Source organism: Gossypium hirsutum, chromosome A02 (assembly GCF_007990345.1).
Source record: "Gossypium hirsutum isolate 1008001.06 chromosome A02, Gossypium_hirsutum_v2.1, whole genome shotgun sequence".
Classification (NCBI taxonomy): Eukaryota; Viridiplantae; Streptophyta; class Magnoliopsida; order Malvales; family Malvaceae; genus Gossypium; species Gossypium hirsutum.
The window spans coordinates 3892484-3915788 of record NC_053425.1 but is presented as its reverse complement, the minus strand read 5'-3'; the positions used below and the strand labels follow the sequence as shown (position 1 = coordinate 3915788).

Sequence of the window (23305 nt, the reverse complement as noted above, 5' to 3'; positions counted from 1 at the left end):
CTTCTCATAAAGCTATCAAATCGCTTGTACCACTGCCTCGGGGATTGCTTCAATCCATATAGCGATTTGTTAAGCTTACAAACCCAATTTCTACCACCAGCATCTGTGTATCCTTCGGGCTGAGTCATATAGATCTCCTCTTCTAACTCACCATACAAGAAAGTCGTCTTAACATCAAGTTGAGCTAGCTCCAAATTAAACTGTGCTACCAAGGCCAACAAAATTCTAATGGAGGAATGCTTCACAACAGGGGAAAATACATCATTGTAGTCAATTCCCTCCTTCTGAGCGTAGCCTTTAGCTACCAATCTTGCCTTGTAGCGAATATCCTTCTTGCTAAGAGATCCATCTTTCTTTGCGAATACCCACTTGCATCCGATTGCCCTTTTACCTTTCGGTAATTGCGCCAACTCCCAAGTATTGTTCTTCCGGAGAGACTGCATTTCTTCATCCATGGCGCTTTTCCATTTATCACTTTCTAAGCTTTGCATTGCTTCTTGATAAGTGATAGGAATATCATCAACAACGGGAAGGGCGTAGGCCACCATATCAGTAAATCGAGCAGGTTTACGAATTTCTCTCCGTGGCCTTGCAACTGCAACTGGTTCTGGTGTACTTAATGGTTCTTGGGTCAGAACCTCTTCAACCTCTAATTCCTCCATTGTGGCTGGAGAATTAGACTTATTAACTGGGCAAATCCCCATCTGCTCAAACTCCACCTGTTTTGGAGTACACTCCACCTGCTGTGGAGTATTGCTCGTCTGAATATCTTTATCTGCTACCTTTTTCAATGTGGCAGATTCATCAAAGGTAACATCTCTGCTACAGATCATTTTCTTTGTGCTTAAGCACCAAAGACGAAATCCCTTCACTCCAGAAGTGATTCCCATAAAGAGAGCTTTCTTTGCCCTTGGATCTAACTTTGACTCCTTCACATGGTAATATGCAGTGGTTCCAAACATATGTAAGGAATCATAATCTGTAGCCGGTTTTCCAGACCATACCTCCATAGGAGTTTTTCTTTCTAATGCAGATGATGGCAAACGATTAACAAGATGGCCAGCGTATGTCACAGCCTCAGCCCAAAATTGCTTGCCCAACCCAGCATTGGACAACATACATCGAACTTTCTCCAGCAATGTTCGATTCATACGCCCTGCCAATCCATTCTGCTGTGGTGTATCCCTAACTGTGAAGTGTCGAACAATACCATACTCTTGGCACACATCGAAGAACGGATCACTTTTATATTCCCCTCCATTGTCCGTCCTAAGCCTCTTGATTTTCTTGCCAGTCTGGTTTTCGATCATAGTTTTCCATTTAAGAAAAACTCTAAGCACTTCATCCTTAGTTCTCATGGTATACACCCAAACTCTTCTGGAAAAGTCATCAACAAAAGTAACAAAGTAGTGTTTTCCTCCCAATGAAGGTGTCTTGGAAGGCCCCCACACATCTGAGTGAACATATTCCAAAATACCTTTTGTATTATGGATAGCAGTACCGAATTTCACTCTCTTTTGCTTTCCCAGAACACAATGCTCGCAAAATTTTAATTTGCAAGCCTTTGCACCTTTCAACATTCCTTGCTTTGCCAGAATTTGCAAGGATTTTTCGCTGGCATGTCCCAACTTCATATGCCACAACTGTATTGAGTCCAATTCTTTGTTGCCGGAAGCTGCAGCGACTGCTCCAATCACTGTACTACCTTGGTAGTAATACAAGTTATTTTTCCCGATGCCCTTCAATATCATAAGTGCGTCAGATGTCACTTTCAAAATCCCATCTCTCATAGTAACAACTAAACCATTGGATTCCAAGGCTCCCAATGAGATGAGATTTTTCTTCAAACTGGGCACGTACCGAACATCAGTCAGAACTCTGGTTGATCCATCTTTATTCTTTAATTGGATTGAACCTATCCCAACAGTTTTACAGGCATTGTCGTTGCCCATATAAACAACTCCTCCATTTAGTTCTACTAAATCAGAGAACCACTCCCGGTTAGGGGACATATGATAGGTACAACCCGAATCCAATATCCACTCATCTGAATGGAACGACGATGATGATGCAACCAGTGATAGTTCAGAGTCACTAGTATCATGCTTAGCAACACAAGCATCTACAGCAGCTTTTCCCTTATTCTTCAGCTTTGGACAATTTTTCTTCCAGTGGTCTTTCTCATGACAAAAAGCACATTCATCTTTCCCGAGTCTGGACTTTGACTTTGATCTCCCCTTTTGAGTTTTCTTCCGAGTGTATGAACGACCTCGGACTACTAAAGCTTCTGTATCTCTGATTGAGTTTTTCTGTTTGCCCTTCTTTCTCTGTTCATAACTGTATAAGGCCGCACAGACTTCGCTCAGAGATATATCACTCCTGCCATGAAGTAGAGTAGTTTCTAGGAACTCAAACTCCTCAGGAAGTGACCCCAACAGCATCAAAGCCAAATCTTCATCTTTGAATGTCTCATCCATATTCTGCAAATCAGTTACTAACTGATTAAATTTGGTGATGTGATCATTCATTGTGGTACTTGGGACGTATGTGAAGCGAAACAGTCTTTTCTTCAAGTGGAGCTTATTTTGACTGTTTTTCTTCAAAAAATTTTCTTCAAGTGCCACCCACAACTTATTTGCAGAAGTCTCCTTTGAAAAAGCATACCTCTGCTCTCGAGAAAAACATGATCGAATTGTGCCACATGCCAACCGATTGATCGCCTTCCAATCTTTCTCCTGTACATCATCTGGTTTCTCTTCATCAATGGCAATGTCTAGACCCTGCTGAAAAAGGGCATCTAGAACCTCACTTTGCCACATACCAAAATGGCCCGTGCCATCAAAGATCTCCACGACCAATCTTGCATTTGCAATTGTCGGTCTTGTCCACATGGACGATGTTGAAGCTCCTACACCGACCGTTTTCTCCATAATCTTTCAATATACCTAAGGAAATCTTTTCTGATGTGGAAGATCAGTTTAAACTGCAACCACAGAGCATACTACGATTAACCTTCGGCTCTTGATACCACTTGTTGTTCCAATAGGGTCGTAAGCGTGTAAATTATTGTACTAAAAAATCACACAAAGTTCAATTCCCAGGGAAGAGAGGTGGATCACATGGATCTCTTAAATACCAAGTCTTTCCTTAGTCAGAATATCCCTTCTATAGTAATTTAATAGCACAATTAAATACTACTATCATACCCTCAAATATTGAAAGAAAAATAGGACAAAAAGAACATAAGAGTTTTAACGAGGTTCGGTAAATTATACCTACGTCCTCGGGCACTAACACCAGATGATAACTTTACTATCTCCAAAATATTACAAACAAATAGAATTCCTTAAGAATTCTCAAATGGGAGAAGAGAGAAAACTAAGAGAGAAAGATTGGTTGGGATAAATTGAAATGAGAAATGAGAAGGCCTATTTATAGTTGAGGTTTAAGGACCAAACAATAAATAGCCCATTATCTCAAGGACCAAAAAAAAATTATCCCATGCCACTTTTTCAAAGTCAACTTTAGGGTGCTAAACTTGCACCACTTTGTATTGTTTGCCATTAATGTTGTCTCCCATTAATGTTAACACCTTCCCCAGGTAAGAACACCAGTTAGTGTAGTTTTCGAGTAGCTTACGCCGGAATTCGCGGAGGACTATGGCTTGGAAGGTTCCATTGTTGTCAACCGGTGGCCGAGAGAGGCGCATATGGGCATTAGCCAAGTGGAGAACAAGGTGTTCCCTTTGGTTCTTTACGTTATCGCATTGGAAACCAAAGAATAGTCCCAACCAATCGAGGAGGTCCATGGAAGAAGAATGCCATGTGTGGTATGGTGGCTCCCTGAGGTTACCCAAGGCGCGTAAAGATAATAAGACAGCGCGTACTTCAGGGTACCGAACACAGGGATGATTGGCATCAAGATTGTGAACAGGGATTAAGTTGTACCCGCCTTCTAGTGAAAGCCGGTTACAGGGTCGGGACATGGCACCAAAACTGTAGGAAATGCAAACAGGATACCAGGAAGTTGAGTAGGATTGCCAATGTGTTCGGTTGTCAGTTTTGTCTTCTTTTTCTTTAGCTTATCAAATTAACCCCTAAATTATAAATTATTTTTATTGAAGTCTTAAATTATTCATTTTGTAATATTTATTAATTACAATTGTTCTAACACAAGTGGTCTTATGAGTGAATACAAAAGGATATGTTGTTAGGACACGCGTGAATACTAATTTTCTAATTGTATAATATAAAAAAAACTAATTTTATAAGTTTATATAAAATAAAAATATTTTGTTAGGTAAGTTAAATTTTAAGTCTTTCTATTTTATTGATTTAAAAATCTCGATTTTGTCATGAAAATTGTAAATATTTCTGTCAAAATTTGTCAATTTGAAATTTTAATTAAGTTATTTTTATATCACATGACATACAATTGGCAGAAAATAAACATGTTAGGTTGACGGATTTTAACAAAACTACCAACCAACGAAGATAATAATTAAGTTAGGATTTTTAAATTTAAAAAGTAGAAAATTGAATTTTTAACTTTCAAAATACAAAGACTAAATCTCAAATTTTGTACAACTATAGGGACTAACAACACATTTTAACATTTATATAAATATTATATTACTATTATTTAACCATTAGTATCTATACTATCTATTTAAGTATTTTACTAAGTTCGTGTCACCTTCAATCGGGTCACTAATTCAATTAGAGAATTACAAAAATGCCCTTCCATAATTTTGTACAACTATAGGGACTAACAACACATTTTAACCTTTATACAAAAATGCATATTGTGAATTTTTATTTTCAACAATCTTATTATAAATTTTGATCATATTTGCTCTTTTTGACATAATAACTATAACTACCCATAACCTCTCCCCAATCCATAAATAGGAGGATAATGCGCTTCAAAGCACTGGAACTCACGTCCTCCTGCATTGGCAACAATACTCATACCAGTCGAGCTAAAACGACGACGTTTATTGTGAGATTTAAACCCAAAGTAATTGCATTAGTAAAACTTTTAATTTACCACTCAACTAAAAAAATATTAATATTTTTATACATTTTAATTATATTATCACACTTTATTACCTCCATCAATTGTATATATTTATATCTATACGTACTATTATTTAAGCACCTGATTGAGTTGGTGTCACAAGTCAACCTGGCATGAATTCAGTTAGAGAATTTATAAAAATGTCATTTCATCATTAAAATAAATTATATTATTCGAGGGATTTTATTACCTCCATCAATTGTGTGTGTAGAAATATATATACTTGTTATCATTTACGCCCCCTAATTGAGTTAGCGTCACGAGTCAACCGAAAATATTTCATTTTACTTACAATGTGATCTAATTTCTTTATTTTAATATTGTACATATTTCGTTTATTATTAATTAGATTCCGACCATACATTTCATTATTTATTATATGTCATTTTTAAACATGCATTTGTGCTCTAAATAGTGGTTTTCATACGCATACACATGTGATAGAATACTAATAATGTTGTTGATTGAGAACCCCATGTATTGGCCTGATGATTAAAGGTGTTCACTGCCTCTAGTGTGACCTGGATTCTAATTGTTGTTTGTAATTCACCAAAAAAATAATATTGTCAATTGAGATGGTGTCACAAATTAACTCGACACCAATTTAAGATTAATGACAACATCATGATAAATAATTGTATTCATTTAGCAATCTTAATTTAACATATTAATATGTTTAAATCTCGTTTTAATTACAATTTAATCTAATTTATTTATTTTAATATTCTACATATTTTATATTTTATTATTTATACATTTCACTATTATTATATATTATAATTCTATATTAATTTATATATGACTTTGACAGCATGTTGAAATTTAGAAATTACTAAAAGGAAAATAATATGGTCAGGAACTTTCTTAGAAAGAAAAAACAAAGACTTGATATTACCAAACTTGATGGGAAGTCAATGAGAGGAACTTGATAGGTAGTTGGGTGTCTAATTTATTTATTTCATCCTATTACAATTATATATTAATTATTTTATTTTTTTGGATAAATGTGTAATATATTGAAGAGATGCTATGAGTAGGGTCGGGTCGAGTTTAGATCGGACTTAAGTATGATATTAACATATTTTATATTTGTCTAAACTCAACCCGACCTGAAATATGGACTTAAAGTTTTGTCTAATCCTACCCATATTTGTAAAAGATTAATCCAAGCACATTTTAGGTCTGTCTATATTATTTTTAATTTTTTTAAAAATATTTATTTTATTTTAATATTTAATAATTTTATACATTTTTTATTTATTGAAATTTTTTATGTAGTTATCTTAACATTATTTTAATGTTTACATTAGAGTAGTATTATATATTTAGTATAGGTTTGTGTTTTTTTAATGTGTTCTAAATTACATAATATATAAAAATAACATAATATATAGTACTATATGTTGACACCATTTTTTGGATGAAAACGGGGTCAACTTGGATTTTGAAAATAAAACGAAAAATGGGAGTCGCCACCAATCTTTTTTGATGAGGTGTGATCGGGTCACCTCGTAAAACGGTTGTTTTTAATAAACGATTTAGATTTTATCAAAACAACGATTTTTTTTTTGTCTACGAAATTCAGAAAAATGGGTTCGGGAGTCGGTTACGCACGAGGAAGGATTAGCACCCTCGATACGCCCAAAATTGGTACCTAGTTGATTAATCAATGTCTTAGTGTCGAAAATTAAAAACTCGAAAAGAATTTTAAAAATATGATCCCTCCTTATATCGTGTTATTTTAAAAATACTCAAATAAATCAAAATGGAAAATGCCTCCTTATCTCGAAGTAACAAGATATTACATCCAGTAAGTTAGGACACGACACCTCGTATTTTTGAGAGTAAGCTTGCCTTTCATTTCTTTATTTAAACCTCATTTATTTTAATTTTAAAAGGATACTCGATTACTTAGAATCAACGAAAAAAATCGAAGCTCAGTAAGTTAGGACACGATTTTCTCGAATTCTCTAAATACGGAATATTGCCTTCACTTTCGAAAAATCCTCATATCGAGAAAACCACGTGTCATATCCAACGCGTTAGGACACAACATATTGAAATCCCGATAATGAGTTTTTATTTATGTTTTTTATTAAAGAGCATTCTCGAGCATTTAGATTCAACAGAAAATTAGAACCCAGCACGTTAGGGCCCAATTCTCTCGAAGATCCCAAGTATCGAGTATTGCTTTTATTTCCAAAATTTTCCCTTTTTTACGAATTCGGGTAAAAATTGATGTGACGGAATAACAATTACGATAATGCGAGTAAAAATAATACGAGCAAAAATAACAAAATAAATATATAAAAAAAATCAATTATATACAATAACAAGTAAATAAACAAAATAAAAAAACGAAAATATTTTTTAAAAATAATAATGGACACATAAATAAATAAATAAACATAAAGTAAAACAATAATAATAATAAAGAAATGAATAAAATTATAAACATTTTAAAAATGTATGTATGAATTTTAAAAAATTTAAAATACAAAAAAAACTATGTAGGTATATATATATAATGAAAATATGTATGTCTATACGTATATATATGTGTATGTATAAGAATTATAAAATATGAAAACATAATTACATATATATAAAGAACATGCGTATGTGTGTATATATATTACATAAAGACAAAAAAGATATAAATATGTATATTATAAAAATAAAATAACGTAAGTGTGTACATACATTTATAAGTATATGAATTAAAATATGTAAATATATAAGTATATATGTATGCATGTAGAAAATACGAAATATAAAAATATATATTTAAAATAAATAAAGAATATGTACATGTATGTAAATTATAAAAAGAATATGTATGTGCATAATGACTTAAATCAAATATTACAAATAAAAAGAAAGATATTAGGTAAATAATAAATATATATATAACTTAAAATAAATAATAGAGGAACTCCCTTTTTCTAAAAAAAATAATTAAATGAACTAAAGGATGAAATTAAAATAAAATCAAAATCCGGGGGTCCAAACTGTAAATATATGAAATATGTGGTAAAGGGACTGAAATAAAAGGCGCCGAGGACATGGGGGACCTTTAGGGAGATATTCCCCATCCCAAAACGCAGTGAGAGTCTGCGCATGGTCCAAGGACCAGATTGAAACAGACGCCATATTTGCAGCCCAAATCTAAAAGAAATAAAGAGTTATATTGCACCTCTACGCAAGATGGAGGGACCAAATGTGAAAATTACCCATTAGGGCAAAGAGGCGCGGGTCCCTCCCTCAAATGGCGCCGCTTTAGCTTCTATAAACAACAAAAAACAAAAAAAAACAAAAAAAACAAAAAAGTCCTCTCCTTTACTTTTAGAAAGAAAAAACAGAGAGCCAAGGGTCTCTCCCTCTCAGCCTTTCCAGATCCGGCCAACAAGGCCATTGCCATGCACCGTCGTGATCGCCTTGGACGGTGGCCGTCGCTGCACATAGGGGCTACTTTGAGCCCCGTTTCAGATCCTGTTCAGAGGCCGAGCTTGCTTGGCCTGAATACCGAGAGAAAGAACCTTTTGGCCCCGCCTTTAGAGCCGATTTCGGCGACGGAGAGGGCTCCGACGACGCAGCCAAGGGCGCCCCAGGTATTTCTTTTCTCCTTTTATTTTCGTTTATCAAAAATAAAAAACAATAATAATAATAAATAAAAAAAATAAAGGTAAAAGAATATAGAAAGATTGAAAATAAAGAGAATCCTTAAAACTTTGTTTCTTTCTTTTTATTTCTCCAGATTTTTCCAAGAGAAGAAGCCCATTACAAGTCTTTCATTTTTGGCTTTATAGCCAATCTAAACAACTTCTTAATTTCTATTTTTTGTCTGTTTGCTGTTTGTTTCTTTTGTTGTTGCGTGTTGCTCGTTTTGCAGGTGTCTGACGCGTTGGTACAGGCGATGGCAGAGGCGTGCGATGAAGGTGCCTGGTGGCTGGGGGTGCAAACGGTATGGGCAGTGCCAGGTTTTGGGCAGAGGAGGAAGTGGGGGCTGCGTGGTCGCGCACATGGGGCAACGGCGTAAGTGGGCAAGTGGGGGGTAGGTTTGCTGGTATGGGCCCGGGCAGATTTTGGGCTTTACACTATAAACTTAAAAACGAATCGAGCCCGAACCAAATTTTAAACGGGTCTAATTTTTTCTCAAGCTCATTTTTCGAGACTAATATTTTTGTTCAAACCCTCTCAAATTTCAAGCAAACTTTCAGATCTAAACGAGTAACCCAACCCATGAACATATCTACCAACTAGGTACCAAATTGCATCAATTATTTTAAAATATTTATATAATACTTTATATTTTATATTTTATATTTTATATTTTATATTTAATTAGAAGTAAATTTCCATTTTAATCACTTAATTAAAGAAAAGTAATAATTTCATCAACAATATTTTAAAATTATATTTTCAGTTACCCTATTGATAAGTAATGGTGGCACTATTTTAGTTCATATTATAGTAATTTTAACTTTCTACTTTTATATTTTTTTGTCAATTTAGCTCTATTTCTATATAAAATTTATTTTAAAAAATTTAAAAAAATTATATAAAAATTCAGATTATTACAACAATAAATCTTCAACATTGTATAAAATCATGAAAATGAATTAAAAAAAATAGATCAATTTCAATCTCTTGACATAGTATTCATTTGGTATAAAGCTTAAATATGATTAAAAATTAATGTTTATATAAAAGAAGTCAAGGTTCTATTGCAATAAAGCTCAAGATTGTGCAATATTTAAACATAAGAACGAAAATCATCATTCAATAGAATAAAACCAAATTAATAATATCTTCAAGTCGAGTTTCAAATTGGTAAAGAGCTTCTCCCAGAACCGATATTACAGAGACTTGTAAAATTGACTATAATGCCATCTTTTAAATTCATTTAAATTATACCATAAAGTTTTCTTTTTCAAACTCAATTCAAAATTTCAATTCATTTAAATTATTTTTCAAAACTCAAATCGTAAAAACAAACTATATTCCAAATCTTTTTCTTTTATTATAATGAAAAACAATTTTCCCCTCGTTTTCTCTCACTTTATCTATTTTTATTTAATTTTTTAAATATCTATATATTTTTAGAATTTCATTTTTTTTATAATTTTTATACAGAATCAGGATCAAATTGATGGAAAGTAACCAAAATAAAAATTTACCTATAATTGAGTGGCTAATTGTACAATTTACCCTATATTATATTATATTATATTATTTTAATTACTTAAACATATACATATAATTAGTATTATACTACTTGTGCTTACATTACATTTATACTTGTAAGAGTCTTTTCTTACAAAATAAAAACAATTAATTGCCCTTCATTTGTTTTGTTTTGGTAAGTTTATAAAAATAAAATAGTAAATTAGATTCTTCTCTTAATCTTTTACTAGTCGTAAATTATGCATTTAGTCCTTATACTATAATTTATTACTTTTTAATCCTTGTACTTTTTGAATTTTAAAATTATAATACTTATCAAATTGTAACTATTAAATTTATTAAGTTATATTATTTTCAAATTTTGACGCGATAAACAGAGGCAAATTTAGGGGGATGGCAAGGGCCCCGGCCCTCCTAAAATGAAAAATTAACATTTTCGCCCTTTAAAATTTTTTAAAATTTTAAATTAATAAAAGTAAAATTACACTTTGACCCTCCTAAAATTATGAAAATTTGATTTAATCTTTTAAAGATTATAAAGAATAGACTATAAAAAATTAAAATTTCATTTGGCCCCCCCAAAAAATTGTTCTGGCTTCGCCCCTGGCGATAAACATATTTCCACATGAATAATCCATATGAAACTATTATTTCCGCATGTTACTCACAAAAAAGTCAACTAATGGATTTAGTAGTTTGTTTGCGTCAATACTGAAATTTTAAAATTTGATAGATTAAAATACTCTAATTAGAGGACATGGACAAAATCAACAACTTTATGCATAATACAATATTAGCAGCATAATTTTAACCAACAAGATTTAATAGCTATGATTTGAGTTAGGACTGAAATTTCAAAATTCGAAAAGTTTGATTATTTACCTATATCTTTTTTAAGAATTTTGCGCAATCAATCTTATAATTATAATTGGAAACAAGATTGGATCACAACAAGATTTTCTTTTCAATAATCCTAATGTGATCTACTTACCTTGTATATGGATATATCCAAGAAAATATGAGTTTGTCTCAATCTTTTGCATCCTTATATTAAAAGTAATTGATTTGATGAGATTTAAGTAGATCATCATAGATTAAATGTTGCTTTGCGAAATTAGATTTGTGCTCTAAATATGAAAATCTTGTTCAAGCTTGAAAGAGGTAATAGTAATGAAATTGTTATGAGAGTAATGGCTCGAGTAACGACAACTACACTTGGCATTGCTTAGAATTCGTAACTTGCCTTTGTGGAGTAGGCAATATTTTGAATCAAAATAGTCGTTCCATGACTTAAATGATATTATGGATGTATAATGATCTATATTTGAAGATCAATCTTATGGAGCAACATATCTTTAAAGATTGAATTGATCTGGACCAAGCAAATCGAATCTTTTGATTTGTGAAGATTGAGTTAAATGATTTGAAATCATATCTCGTAGATATTTTATTTATTTTGAATCTTATGAGTTTTTTTACGATTCTATTTTAATTGAATGATGGTAATTAATTGATAAGGTAACAAGCATTATACTCTCCACGAGTATCAGAATCGAATCTGTCAACGTTGGATGCCTTGCCGAGGTAAGACACCAGCTAGTGTAGTTTTTGAGTAGCCTATGGTGGAATTCGTGGAGGACTACGGCTTGAAAGGTTCCAATGTTGTCGGCCGGTGGCAAAGAGAGACGCATATTGTTGTTGGCCGAGTAGAGAACAAGGTGTTCCCATTGGTTCTTTACGTTCTCACGTTGGAAACCAAAGAACAGTCCCAACCAATCAAGGAGGTCCATGGAAGCAAGCCATGGATGGCATGGCGGCTTTCGGAGGCCATTGATAGCGCGTAAGGACGACATGACGACAGGTGCATATGGGGACTGGAGATTGTGTATAGAGATTATGTTGTATGGTTCGTCCTCTGGTGGAGATGACTGGTAACGGGGTTGAGACATGGCAGCAAAAGTGATGTTGGGTAGTTAATGGAGTCTTCAATGTGTTTAGTTGTCTTTCAATGGGGTTGAAACTGGAACTTTTGACGTACTTTTTGTTTCCTTTTTAAGAAAATTTCCTTTTTCATACCATTTATACTTTTAACTTGTTAAAAGAAGTCCCACTTATCCATTGATATGTTTTTTTAGGGATAATTATCAAAAATATACAGGAAGTTTGATCTAGTGTGCAATTTCATATATGAATTATGATTTTGTGCGATTTTATACAAAAAAAATTTATTTGATTCAATTTTCACAAATCACTGACAATGTTAATAAATTAACAATATTTTACGTTGATATATTGCATAAAAAAATTATATTAACCCAATATGAAAATAAATGAATGTATTCATTTTTTTAAATGTGTACAATTGAATCAAAATCAAAGCTTTATGTACACATATGAACCACAATTCAAGTTTCATGTGTATAATTGCACCAAATCAAAATTTCTGTATCAAATTGCACATTCGACCAAAATTCATGTATAATTTATCCTTATTTTTTATTACATGGAGCTAGAATCTTACGTAAATGATGATGAAATGTGACAAGATCTGCATGTGATATGTTAAAGAAATGGATGTGAATATGTCAAAATATGCCTATTGATATGTTGGTTTAATGCACACATCTGATCTGAAAGTGTATGTGGCTCAATGAACGAAGTGATTGAACTTGAAAGTGCATTACATGAGCATGTGATAAGTGTTTTTTATCATGATAAACATGATAAGTGTAAGTGTGCATAAACCAGAAAATGAATGTGCAATGTGGATATATTGGCTTTGTGATATCTTGAAATCATTGGATATAATTGGCATGTCATAAGATTTAAGTATTCATATATGTGCTTTGATATTGGGACATGTTGGAGGGATAAAAGAATGTAGAGCTAAGCTCCATTCATTTGGACATGTTTGGTGTGTTGGAGAGTGATAGCTTAATCCCACACTTGAACATGTTAGACTCTATGAGTAATTGGTGTAATGGAGATCCAAGTATCCGATGTGTTGTATTGTTATACATATTTCATAATCACAAGATGCCAATGTATCAACATGATTAAATGATTAATGGTGATAAGTGTTATGTGCTATCTATTCTTGCTCTTAACCCTTAATATTGTGGTTTATTGTAGCATCTTGAGCACTCACTGAGCTTGTTTAATTTCACACTCTCGTGTTTTTGTTTTTTTTTTTTTTTGTAGAGAAATAGCTTGTGTGGAGTGGTAAAGTGAGCAAGTTTGTGATCCGAAGGCAAAACAATTCGATTGTGTATGTGAGATGGCTTTCTTGAAAATAAAAGATGGCAACGTGGGATCATTTTGAGGGATTATACTTTAGTTTTAGTTTTGTTTTGTAAATGGATATTCCATGGATTGTTTAAGGACTTTTATAACTAGTTTTTGGGTGCTTTTATTGCTTGGATTGTTGCATGAATGATGCTAGATGAATGGTTAGGTTATATGTTGATTAGCATGCATGTATAATTTTGGGGTGCCACAATACCTAAAGCATAATTTCTAGAGATTTAGTTACTTTGATATTCGAATATTTTATGGGTAGTTTAAAATATATATATACAAAAAATATTCAAGATAGCTTGTTTTACATGTAGATAAGTTTATATCATATTATATTATTTTTAAGTGATTTAAATGTACAATTTTGAGGTTTTTTTTGAAATCCTATTTCTTTATTGAATTTAAGGAATTTTCAAGTGATATTGAAATTAAAATTATGAAAATTTTAAAAAAATTCTCCTAATAAATATATTTTTAAAAAATTCAAATCCCTATTTTTAATTTTATGATAACGAAATCGTTATTGGTTCAACTGAGAAAAAAAAGAAAAATGGAAGTTGGTATGAAACTTCATATTAGAGGACTAGTTTGTATGGAAAAATAAAATAATTATAATAAACACAGCCTATGGTAATAATTACGAGTAATGCTATTAAATAGATGCTTAAAAATGAGGTACAATAGTAAGTGGAGCTTAGACATCCTTTAGGTGTATTTTCTCTGTAATAATCTTGAACATTTGCAGGCCTTTGCTAAATGCTTCATTAAATAGAATCCTTGTTTGCATTGATTGGAATCCAGGCATCCATGATAAAACTGCCACTGGACCCATCACTATGACTCCAAACATTATCTCATAGTATCGAGCCAAGGAAACCACAGAGTCCCACAGTCTGGTACGCCGAAGAAGGGGTCGAAATACCTGAGCTATGGATAAAAGTCCCCAACCAGTGGGAATAAAAGCCAATAGACTGATGAAAATATCAACATATCTGAAGGCTGTGAACTGTCTCAGAGCAATAACAAGAAGTATACCAAGTACCATCAAAAGGAATTCAGCCAGCCGAACATATATATGCTTTTTTGCCCCGTAGTTGTTTCGAACATACGACATCGTTAGATAGATTCCGAATGCTGCGAATATGAAGATCAAAGACCACAAGTAAACGAAAACACTCCTACTTTGGCCTGATATTCCCAGATGGTATACAATTCCATATTGGAAGAAGAAGAAGCGTAGGTCGATTTCCAGTAGCTTTCCCCATAGGCTGGTTGTGACTAAATGGTCCTGCTCCTCGTTCCCCCAACGTTCCCAGCTTTGTGTAGCCTTTGCAAGTACTCCGTCGCGGCACCAAATCCAGTTCATGAACTCCTCGAAGTCATACACGGTCTTGAGCCAATCAAAACCCAAAGGATTGAATAGGAAAGGAGCAAATATCCATGAGAGAACTAGGAGCCAACATGTGACTGACATGTCTATGTAAAAAAATGTGACCTTGGCTGATGGGGTGCATGTTGCATAAACCATGAGAATAAATCCAAACTCAATGGCCTTTATGAAATGGCTGCGTGCATACAATCTGTAATTCTCTGCGAAACTTGTGTGCCGTACGACGAAATTACGCCCGGTTTGTCGATACTTTGCACCTCCATGAAGGACAGTCCGACCAAAGAAATGTGCACGTGTTCCCATTGAGAACGTGTAGAAAACAGTTGAAAGCTCGAGCTGCATAACCAAGAATTCCCAAATGGCTTCAAGGAAACCGTTTTCGACGGAGCTCTCGAATATTGCTGGAAGTGTCATAAAGAGACCAAACTGGATGATGAGGTCTTGATTGATAACAGCGCTCAGTGCTTTCCTGCTATTGTTATTGTACCCTAGAACGGAATTCTCGACACCACTGAGAGCCAGATAAAGTTGACCCCATAGGAATCCATAGACAGAAAGGATGATCACTGTTGTATTGAAGAAATATCCAATTGTCGTGTGAAAGAATGATAACATCCTGAAAAAATCAAGTCTTTGACCCAACCTGTAAACATCTCTGCTGAGGAATTGTTCACCATTCCCACAAGCTATCTTAGCTTCAAAAGCTGATATTTGATTCAACCCAAGGTCTCGTCCTTTACCCACTTGAATGTATTCATGGTGTGTGACACTGCCCCCTCGCAAAGTACAGTTGAAGCCGGCAAAAATGTCCTCACTGATATTAATCACTTTGGAGGCTTTACTAAGGCCGCCACGAGTCATGAACCAAAACCTATCAAACACATCAGGATGGCCGTAATGCATTCGGATTTTCAGCAGATTCGCGAAGAGACGTTGAAATAAGGTAACAAAACTCGTTTCCTGTGCTGACATAAACCAAGCAACTGACGAAACAGAGCCACTGAAAATATGTTCTCTAACTCCCAAGATAGTTGGTCTATGGATTCCATGATGGTGCTTGAATTCTTCCAACAGGTTACGGATTTTTAGTGCTTCCTCGAAATAGTTGTCTTGGTTCATATCAATAGTTTGAACTGCATCACCACGAGTGAAGACAATGCCATGGTTTTGATTCTCTGGTTTGCCTTCTCCAATGTTCATTGGACCAGGCAACTTGATTCGATATATCTCCACCTCCCGTTGTAATTGCCGGTCGTACTTAAGGAGAACCGAGTAACATTCCTTCTCGTCACTCCCTGTTGAAACCTGATCAACATGGGCCATCCGAAGGGCTTCATTGTGTTTCAAAAGATCAATGATTTCCTCAGCACGAGGGTCCCCTATGGCCTTATATTCCCAATACTTCTGACATGAAACAACATAGGTATACTTCATCAAAGCAATACCTTCTGCCTCTTTTGTTACGGTAATATTCATCTCCAATGAAGAATCGAGAAAAGCTAGCAGCCGTAGAGCTCGATAATAGTACATCATGCCTCTGACTGTGCGTGCAAATGTCTGGCCTCTATAAGATGCCCAAAGCCTTAAATCTCTTAACTTGGTTGTCCATATTTCATTAGCTGTCACCATTCTTTCTCGATGCATTCTTTCGATAAAGTTCTTCCACTCATCATCATAAATGGTCTGCAAATAATACAGGATGGAAATCCCATCCTCGTTCTTAGTTTTTAGTTGTTCTTTGCTGTACAACACATGTTCATTGTTGAAAGGGGTAAGGACACTGAAAGCTATCATCTTCTCCACTCGAGGAGCTCGAGGCATTTTCATAAAGAGTGAGTTACTAAAGAAAGCAAGTCGACGCCTTGCCTCGTTATTAAGGGGAACAGTATGCATCGAGTCCCTGGTGGTAATAATTGTATGCAAGCGCTTAATCTGCATATAGAAGTGCTCCTCACTCGGATCCGGAAACTCAATCGCATTCTTGAATAGCAATTCAGCCATGGCGGTTCGACTCTTGGGAGCCAATCCATCTTTCCTCAACTGGTCCATAGTCATCTTTGCTTTGAAAAGGTAAGAAACAACAACTGCATAAAGTGACTGCATAGCAGTAGCAATCTCATTCATATTATTGTTTGGTTCAAGCAACAGCTCAACAAGTTTTATCAACTTGGAATGGATTTGACGCAGTGCAATCATTCTAAATGTCTTAGTGAACTTCTTGATCTCGATAGAATGATCGATTTCCTGAAACAAGACTTCGAGAATGGAATGCTCCTCGGTACTGCTTTTGATTAGTTTATGAAGCATCAAGTACTTGACACAATCATATGTTTCAATCACAGCACAACGCCTATACTCATTCTTGCATATTTTATACCAGAGCCAGTTATCCGGCGCATCATATAAGTCCGTAGCCAGATCAAGAGCGCGTCGCAACTCATTCCCCAAAAGAAAACATGGCCAACGAATGATCCTGATTTCCCATGAATTCGGAGGCAACTGTAGTAGCTCAACCTCTTGATCAGATATGATATCTTCTTCCCTAAAAGTGGTAACTATTTCATTCCATATCAAAGCAAACTTGTTAGCCTTAACCTGGTTCGATTCGAGTTCAACCATTTTGAAAGGCAGTTGCAGCCGACATCTCACCTTCAGCTGATGAAAGGCTTCACACAGTTTTTCCCTTAACGATCCACCAGAGATCTTTATTTCCTCTTGTGGCATCAAATTGAATTGAATGGCAGTGGCAAAAAACCGAAACCTCCATCTCAGCTGCTCGATGTTTCGAATTTCACCCAACATTTGCAGCAACCCCATGGCAGCCCCCACAAAGGGAGAATAGATTGAGTACCAAATCTGAGTATCAGCCAAGTAAACCAACACCACCGGCAACCACAACAATTCAATGATGAACTTGTTGCTGACACTAAAGATGGCTTGCCAGTCCCACTCATGCTCTGCAATTGTTGAATCAACAATTGTTTTGTTGTGTTAATCATGGGCTTGATCTGGAAGAAGTAACTGAAGATAAATTTTGTACCTAACACCAAAACCCAAAATAGGACATACTTGATTCTATCAACTACCCCTTCCCTCAATCCTTGACCGATGTAACAGTCACCATGGAACCACCATGATAGCAGGTCAAATACTTTCGAATTCAGCCAAATACGAGGAAGGAATAATAACACCAATTCCACCAGTTCAGGTAACCCATAAAGAAATGCAAGCCCTAGAAAAAATGTTACCCTTTGGTTAGCCTCATTAGACCAATGCTTGTCGTGGTTCCTTTGCACCCAAATCCTTGTGTAACAAAACACAAATGCGCCAGTCCATGCTGCAGCAACCAAAATCCTTAGCACCTTCCCAAGGACCAGTCGCGACGTCTGTCTCGAAACTCGACTAAACTCCATAGCTGGTTCAGGTAAAGCATGGAAAAGCCTCATTCCACTCCAAGTGATGAACAATGATAAAACTCGAACCTTAACATCCTTGTTATCCAAAGCCAGCCATGGATACTTCTTCCCCTCCCAGGCCAAGATTACCATTACGTGAAGGAAGAGAAACAGCATCACCCATAGCCTGTCGAACCTTCTGTAAACGTTCCAAAACGTCCTTCGTTCAACAAACCCAGTTTTCCTTTCACTTGTAAACTTACTGTTGAAATCAAGTGGCCAGTTGAGAGTATGAAAACAACTCTTGCTCCAAAAGTACTCATTGAAATCATCATAGTTCCTCCACCTATCATGCGGGGCGGTTCCATATTTGTTTTTCGCCACCTCGGCCTTGATCGTATCATATATTGGCTTTACAACGCGGTTTAGAAACGCGTTTTCCCCAGATATCGATGGTATCCATGGCCGTCCCGTTTCTTCATCAATGTAATCTTCTAGGATTCTGTTCAGTTCCATGGCCATGTGATGAAAAATGTAGCAGATGCATTCGGGCACGAACCTCAAATTCGCGGATTCTCCCCATATCAATAAATACAGTCCAACGTAAAGCAACTCTCTACGAGTATCAGACTCCAAGCTGTCCACGTTGGATGCCTTCCCCAGGTAAGAACACCAGTTAGTGTAGTTTTCGAGTAGCTTACGCCGGAATTCGCGGAGGACTATGGCTTGGAAGGTTCCATTGTTGCCAACCGGTGGCCGAGAGAGGCGCATATGGGCATTAGCCAAGTGGAGAACAAGGTGTTCCCTTTGGTTCTTTACGTTATCGCGTTGGAAACCAAAGAATAGTCCCAACCAATCGAGGAGGTCCATGGAAGAAGGATGCCATGTGTGGTATGGTGGCTCGCTGAGGTTACCCAAGGCGCGTAAAGATAATAAGACAGCGCGTACTTCAGGGTACCGAACGCAGGGATGATTGGCATCGAGATTGTGAACAGGGATTATGTTGTACCCTTCGCCTTCTAGTGAAAGCCGGTTACAGGGTCGGGACATGGCACCAAAACTGCTGGAGGAAATGCAAACAGGATACCAGGAAGTTGAGTAGGATTGTCAATGTGTTCGTCTTCATAGATTTTTTTAGCTTAGTAAATTGTTTGATCACAAGTGGTATTAAATTAATAATTTTTGTAATACATATTAATTACATTTAACATTTGAAAGTCCTAATTGTTTTAGCACAAGTGGTTGTAAATTATTCATTCAGAACTCATCTAGCTTTAAATTTCCAAATGAAGGAAGCTTCCTACTGAATTTGATACGGTATGTTTCTAGAGTTCTACCTTTTTAACTATATAAAATAAGAAAAACGCTTCGACCTGAAAAAGCTGTAACGGTTTTTTACCCTCAATATTTTTTTTTTAAATTTTTGTCAACTTAAAATTTTATAAATTCTGACAAAACTATCAACAAAAATAATAGTTATGTACAACTACAAGGACTAGTAACACAATTTAACCTTTATATAAATATTTTAACTGTTAGTATCTAGTTTTTTATTGAGTTTGTGTAATCGGACCTACTGAATTGGTGTCACAAGTCAACCAAGCACAAATTTAATTAGAGATTTTATGAAAATATCTTCTTGTAATTAAAATAAGTTATATTACTTGAGAGATTTTTATTTATTTTAAAAACCAACAAAAATGCAAAAATTAAGATCTGAACTCTTACAAATTAGATTAGTAAAATTTTAAATTTATCACTCAACTAAAACTTTATTTTGATATTTTGTATACATTTTGATTTTAATATGCACTTTTTATTACCTCCATCAATTTTTTTTGTGTGTATATATATACTTACTAAGCCACTCACTGAGTTGGTGTCATGAGTCAATTGGGCATATTTCATTTTACTTGTAATTTAATTTATTTTTATTTTAATATTATACATATTTCATTTATTGTTAATCAGTTTCAAACCGTACATTTTGTTATTTATCCTAAGTTATTTTTAAACACGCATGCACATGTGATAAAATATTAATGATCTTGTTGATTGAGATGATGGTATCACAAATTAACTTGACACCAAATTAGGACTGATGACAACATAATGATAAATAATTGTATTCATTTAATAATCTTAATTTGATGTATTCATGTGTTTAAATTTCGTTTTACTAACAATTTAATCTAATTTATTTATTTTAATATAGTACATATTTCATGTATTATTAACACATTTCATCATTTATAATATGTTATTTTTTGGTGAAATATTATATATTATTTTTAAATACAAATTTGTGTTATAATTCTGTATTAATTTATACATATATATGACTTTGACGACATGTTGAAATTTAGATGGTATTTTAAAAAATATATTGCAAGAAATTTTAATTTTTTCCTCATTTTCTCTCACTTTATCTACTTTTGAAATTTTTATGAATTTTTATTTAAATTTTAAATTTTCTATGTATTTTTAGAAAAGTTTTAGAATTCAAGTCTTTTATTATTTTTATATAGAATTAGGATCAAATTGATAGAAAATATAAAATATGAGAATTAAAATTATTATTATACCAACTAAAAAAGTGTTATCGTTAGCCACTTAACAATCAAGTGGCAAAAAAAAATTAAATATGTTAGTGACCAAAGCATAACTATTTTTAGTTAAACGATCAAAACAAAAATTTACTCATAATTGAGTAACTAATTGTATAGTTTATCCTATATTATATTATATTATATTATATTAGGTTTGAAAAACAATGTTTAGTACCAATGAAGCCTCAGTGATATTGATATCGGGTTTTATGTGCTCATCTTTTAGTTCTAATGCGCGAAATTGCGCATCTGTGAGTTTTAATCTGAACCATTTTCAATTTTTCATTTAATTGTTATTAACCATGTTACTGTTATTGATACTGATGTTGTAAAATAAAATTGCCACATGTCACGTTATTATCGATCATAATGTCGTATCATCAAAAATTGATGTCAGATTTTAACACGGTTAAAAAGAAGTACAAGATTGATAAATAGAATTAAAATTTAAGTACTAAAATCTTGGGTTTATAATTTGTTTTTAATTACATCCATTTTGGACCTGTCAAAATTCAAATAAAAAATAGGTTCAAGTAAAAAATTCAAGCCTATTTTTTTGGTCCAAGTTCGATCCAGATCTAAAATTTTGCTTAAATTCAGTCTAAATAAAAATATTAAAATTTGAACACGATCCAGATAGACTGTATTAAATTTTTTATGTTCTTTTTTATATAAAAATAAATTTTACATACAACTTATTAGAAGCTCGACTCATTAAAATAAATAATTTTCTTGGCTTTTTTACCTCAATATTATAAATAAAAATTTATACACTAAAATGGGTTGTCAGCCAGATTAATTATGAAAATAGTATTTTTTTAGGTCGTGCCTCACTGACAGGCACAACCGATTTTTTAATATTAAATTTTTTTTCGTTTAAAAAGTTATTATATATATTTTTCTCGGGTTAGTATACAACCCGTGTATATGGACGTGATAAGCATACATACATGTTGCGCCTATCTGAAAGGCTCAATTAGTTGAGCCTATCTGACAGGCACGACTAGTTGTGTCTTCTTGGTAGGCGCAACTAGTGGGGGCCACATGCTTAATTTTTCCGCTATATATTCCCCCGAAAATCAGATGAAGAACATACAGAAAATTTAGCAGCAAAATAGAAGAAGAGAGGGAGAAGAAGGAAAGAAAGGAAAGCAAGAAGAAGGATAAGGTATTTTAATTTATTTATTTTTAAATAGAATGTAGAATTTTGTTAGAAATTTTATTATTTAAAAGTTTGTTAGATTAATAATTTTGTTAGCTTCTGAATGAAAAATTTTGCATTAAAAATTTTATGTAACTTTTTCGCTATTCGAAACTATTTTGAGAATTTTGAAATTTTTTTAACAGATCTAGTATTAAATATGGAGAATCAGTTTTTCGTATGCTTTTATTTTGATGGAGAAATTTTGACAATAAGCGTAGGATGTATATTTGAATGTCGCAAACAAGTAGCAATGAGATTCAATAGAAATATCTCTTTTGATGATATGAAGGAAAAAAATAGTGAAAAAATTTATAAACGTTGTAGGAGAAGGATCTCGAAACTTTTCTACAAGTTTCCAGTTTCGACGGATCCCATAAAATTCACCAAAATAGAACTTGTAGACGATGAAGACGTGGAGACAATGGTCGCTCTTTATTGTGGGACTTGGAGCAACCAAAATGCACCGATTCAGTTATTTGTTGAGTTAGCTGGTGTGAAGGAAACTGAAGATCCCACTCCATTAGGTGAAGAAAATGGAGCTCAAGAATCGTGTATGGTGGTTCCGGTATCATACGTTGGTAGTCAATCAACTATACATGGGATCGACATTGATCTTAATGCTGCACCCGAGACTGCTGTGGTTGGTGATGATGTATACCATAGTAGTGATCCTTCTGATCATGAAGTTGATAGTGAAAGTGATCCCGACGTGGATGAGGTTCCGGATGATATTGATGATGAAGGTGTGAATGAGGAAGTAAATGTTAATGCGTCTTCAATTGGGAACCAGATTCATCGTATTATGATACGTAGTAATCCTGGGACACACATGTCTCGGATAGACCCCAATGCAGCGCATATAGCCGAGTTTCCAGAGTACCCTGAAATATAATCTACTCATCGGATGGCCGTATATTCTGATCCTGAGGAGTTGTTCGTGGGCCAGAGATTCAAAAATAAGGAAGAGTGCGTATTTGCCATTAAACGGTATAGTATGAATATATCAATAGACTATAAAGTCGTCGTGTCTAAACCGACATTATATATTGGAGAGTGTTGGAAGTCTGCGGAAGGCTGTAATTGGCGGATACGATCTGCATTTATCCAAAAGTCACAGATGTGGGAGATACGAAAATTTGTTGGG

At 34.1% G+C, this 23305-nt stretch overlaps 1 protein-coding gene and 2 non-coding genes across 3 annotated transcripts in view; all 3 read right to left on the bottom strand.

Moving 5' to 3' along the window:
* LOC107942676 (callose synthase 12) overlaps window positions 1–12230 on the bottom strand; it is a 28308-nt gene extending 16078 nt beyond the window's left edge. Inside the window, exons 1-2 of the transcript XR_005910518.1 lie at window positions 12165–12230; window positions 3593–3940 (exon numbers count right to left, since the gene is read on the bottom strand). This is a non-coding gene — a transcript (callose synthase 12). The remainder of the gene's footprint in view (window positions 1–3592; window positions 3941–12164) is intronic.
* Window positions 12231–14239: 2009 nt separating this feature from the next.
* LOC121214771 (callose synthase 12-like) lies at window positions 14240–19622 on the bottom strand. Its single transcript, XM_041088987.1, is given in 2 exon segments — window positions 14240–17923; window positions 17926–19622. Coding segments are annotated over 2 exon segments (5139 nt in total). The 5' UTR covers window positions 19399–19622; the 3' UTR covers window positions 14240–14257.
* On the bottom strand, window positions 16417–16497 carry LOC121216618 (small nucleolar RNA J33). Its single transcript, XR_005912803.1, has one exon. It is a non-coding gene; the product is annotated as a small nucleolar RNA J33 (small nucleolar RNA).
* Window positions 19623–23305: the final 3683 nt, after the last annotated feature.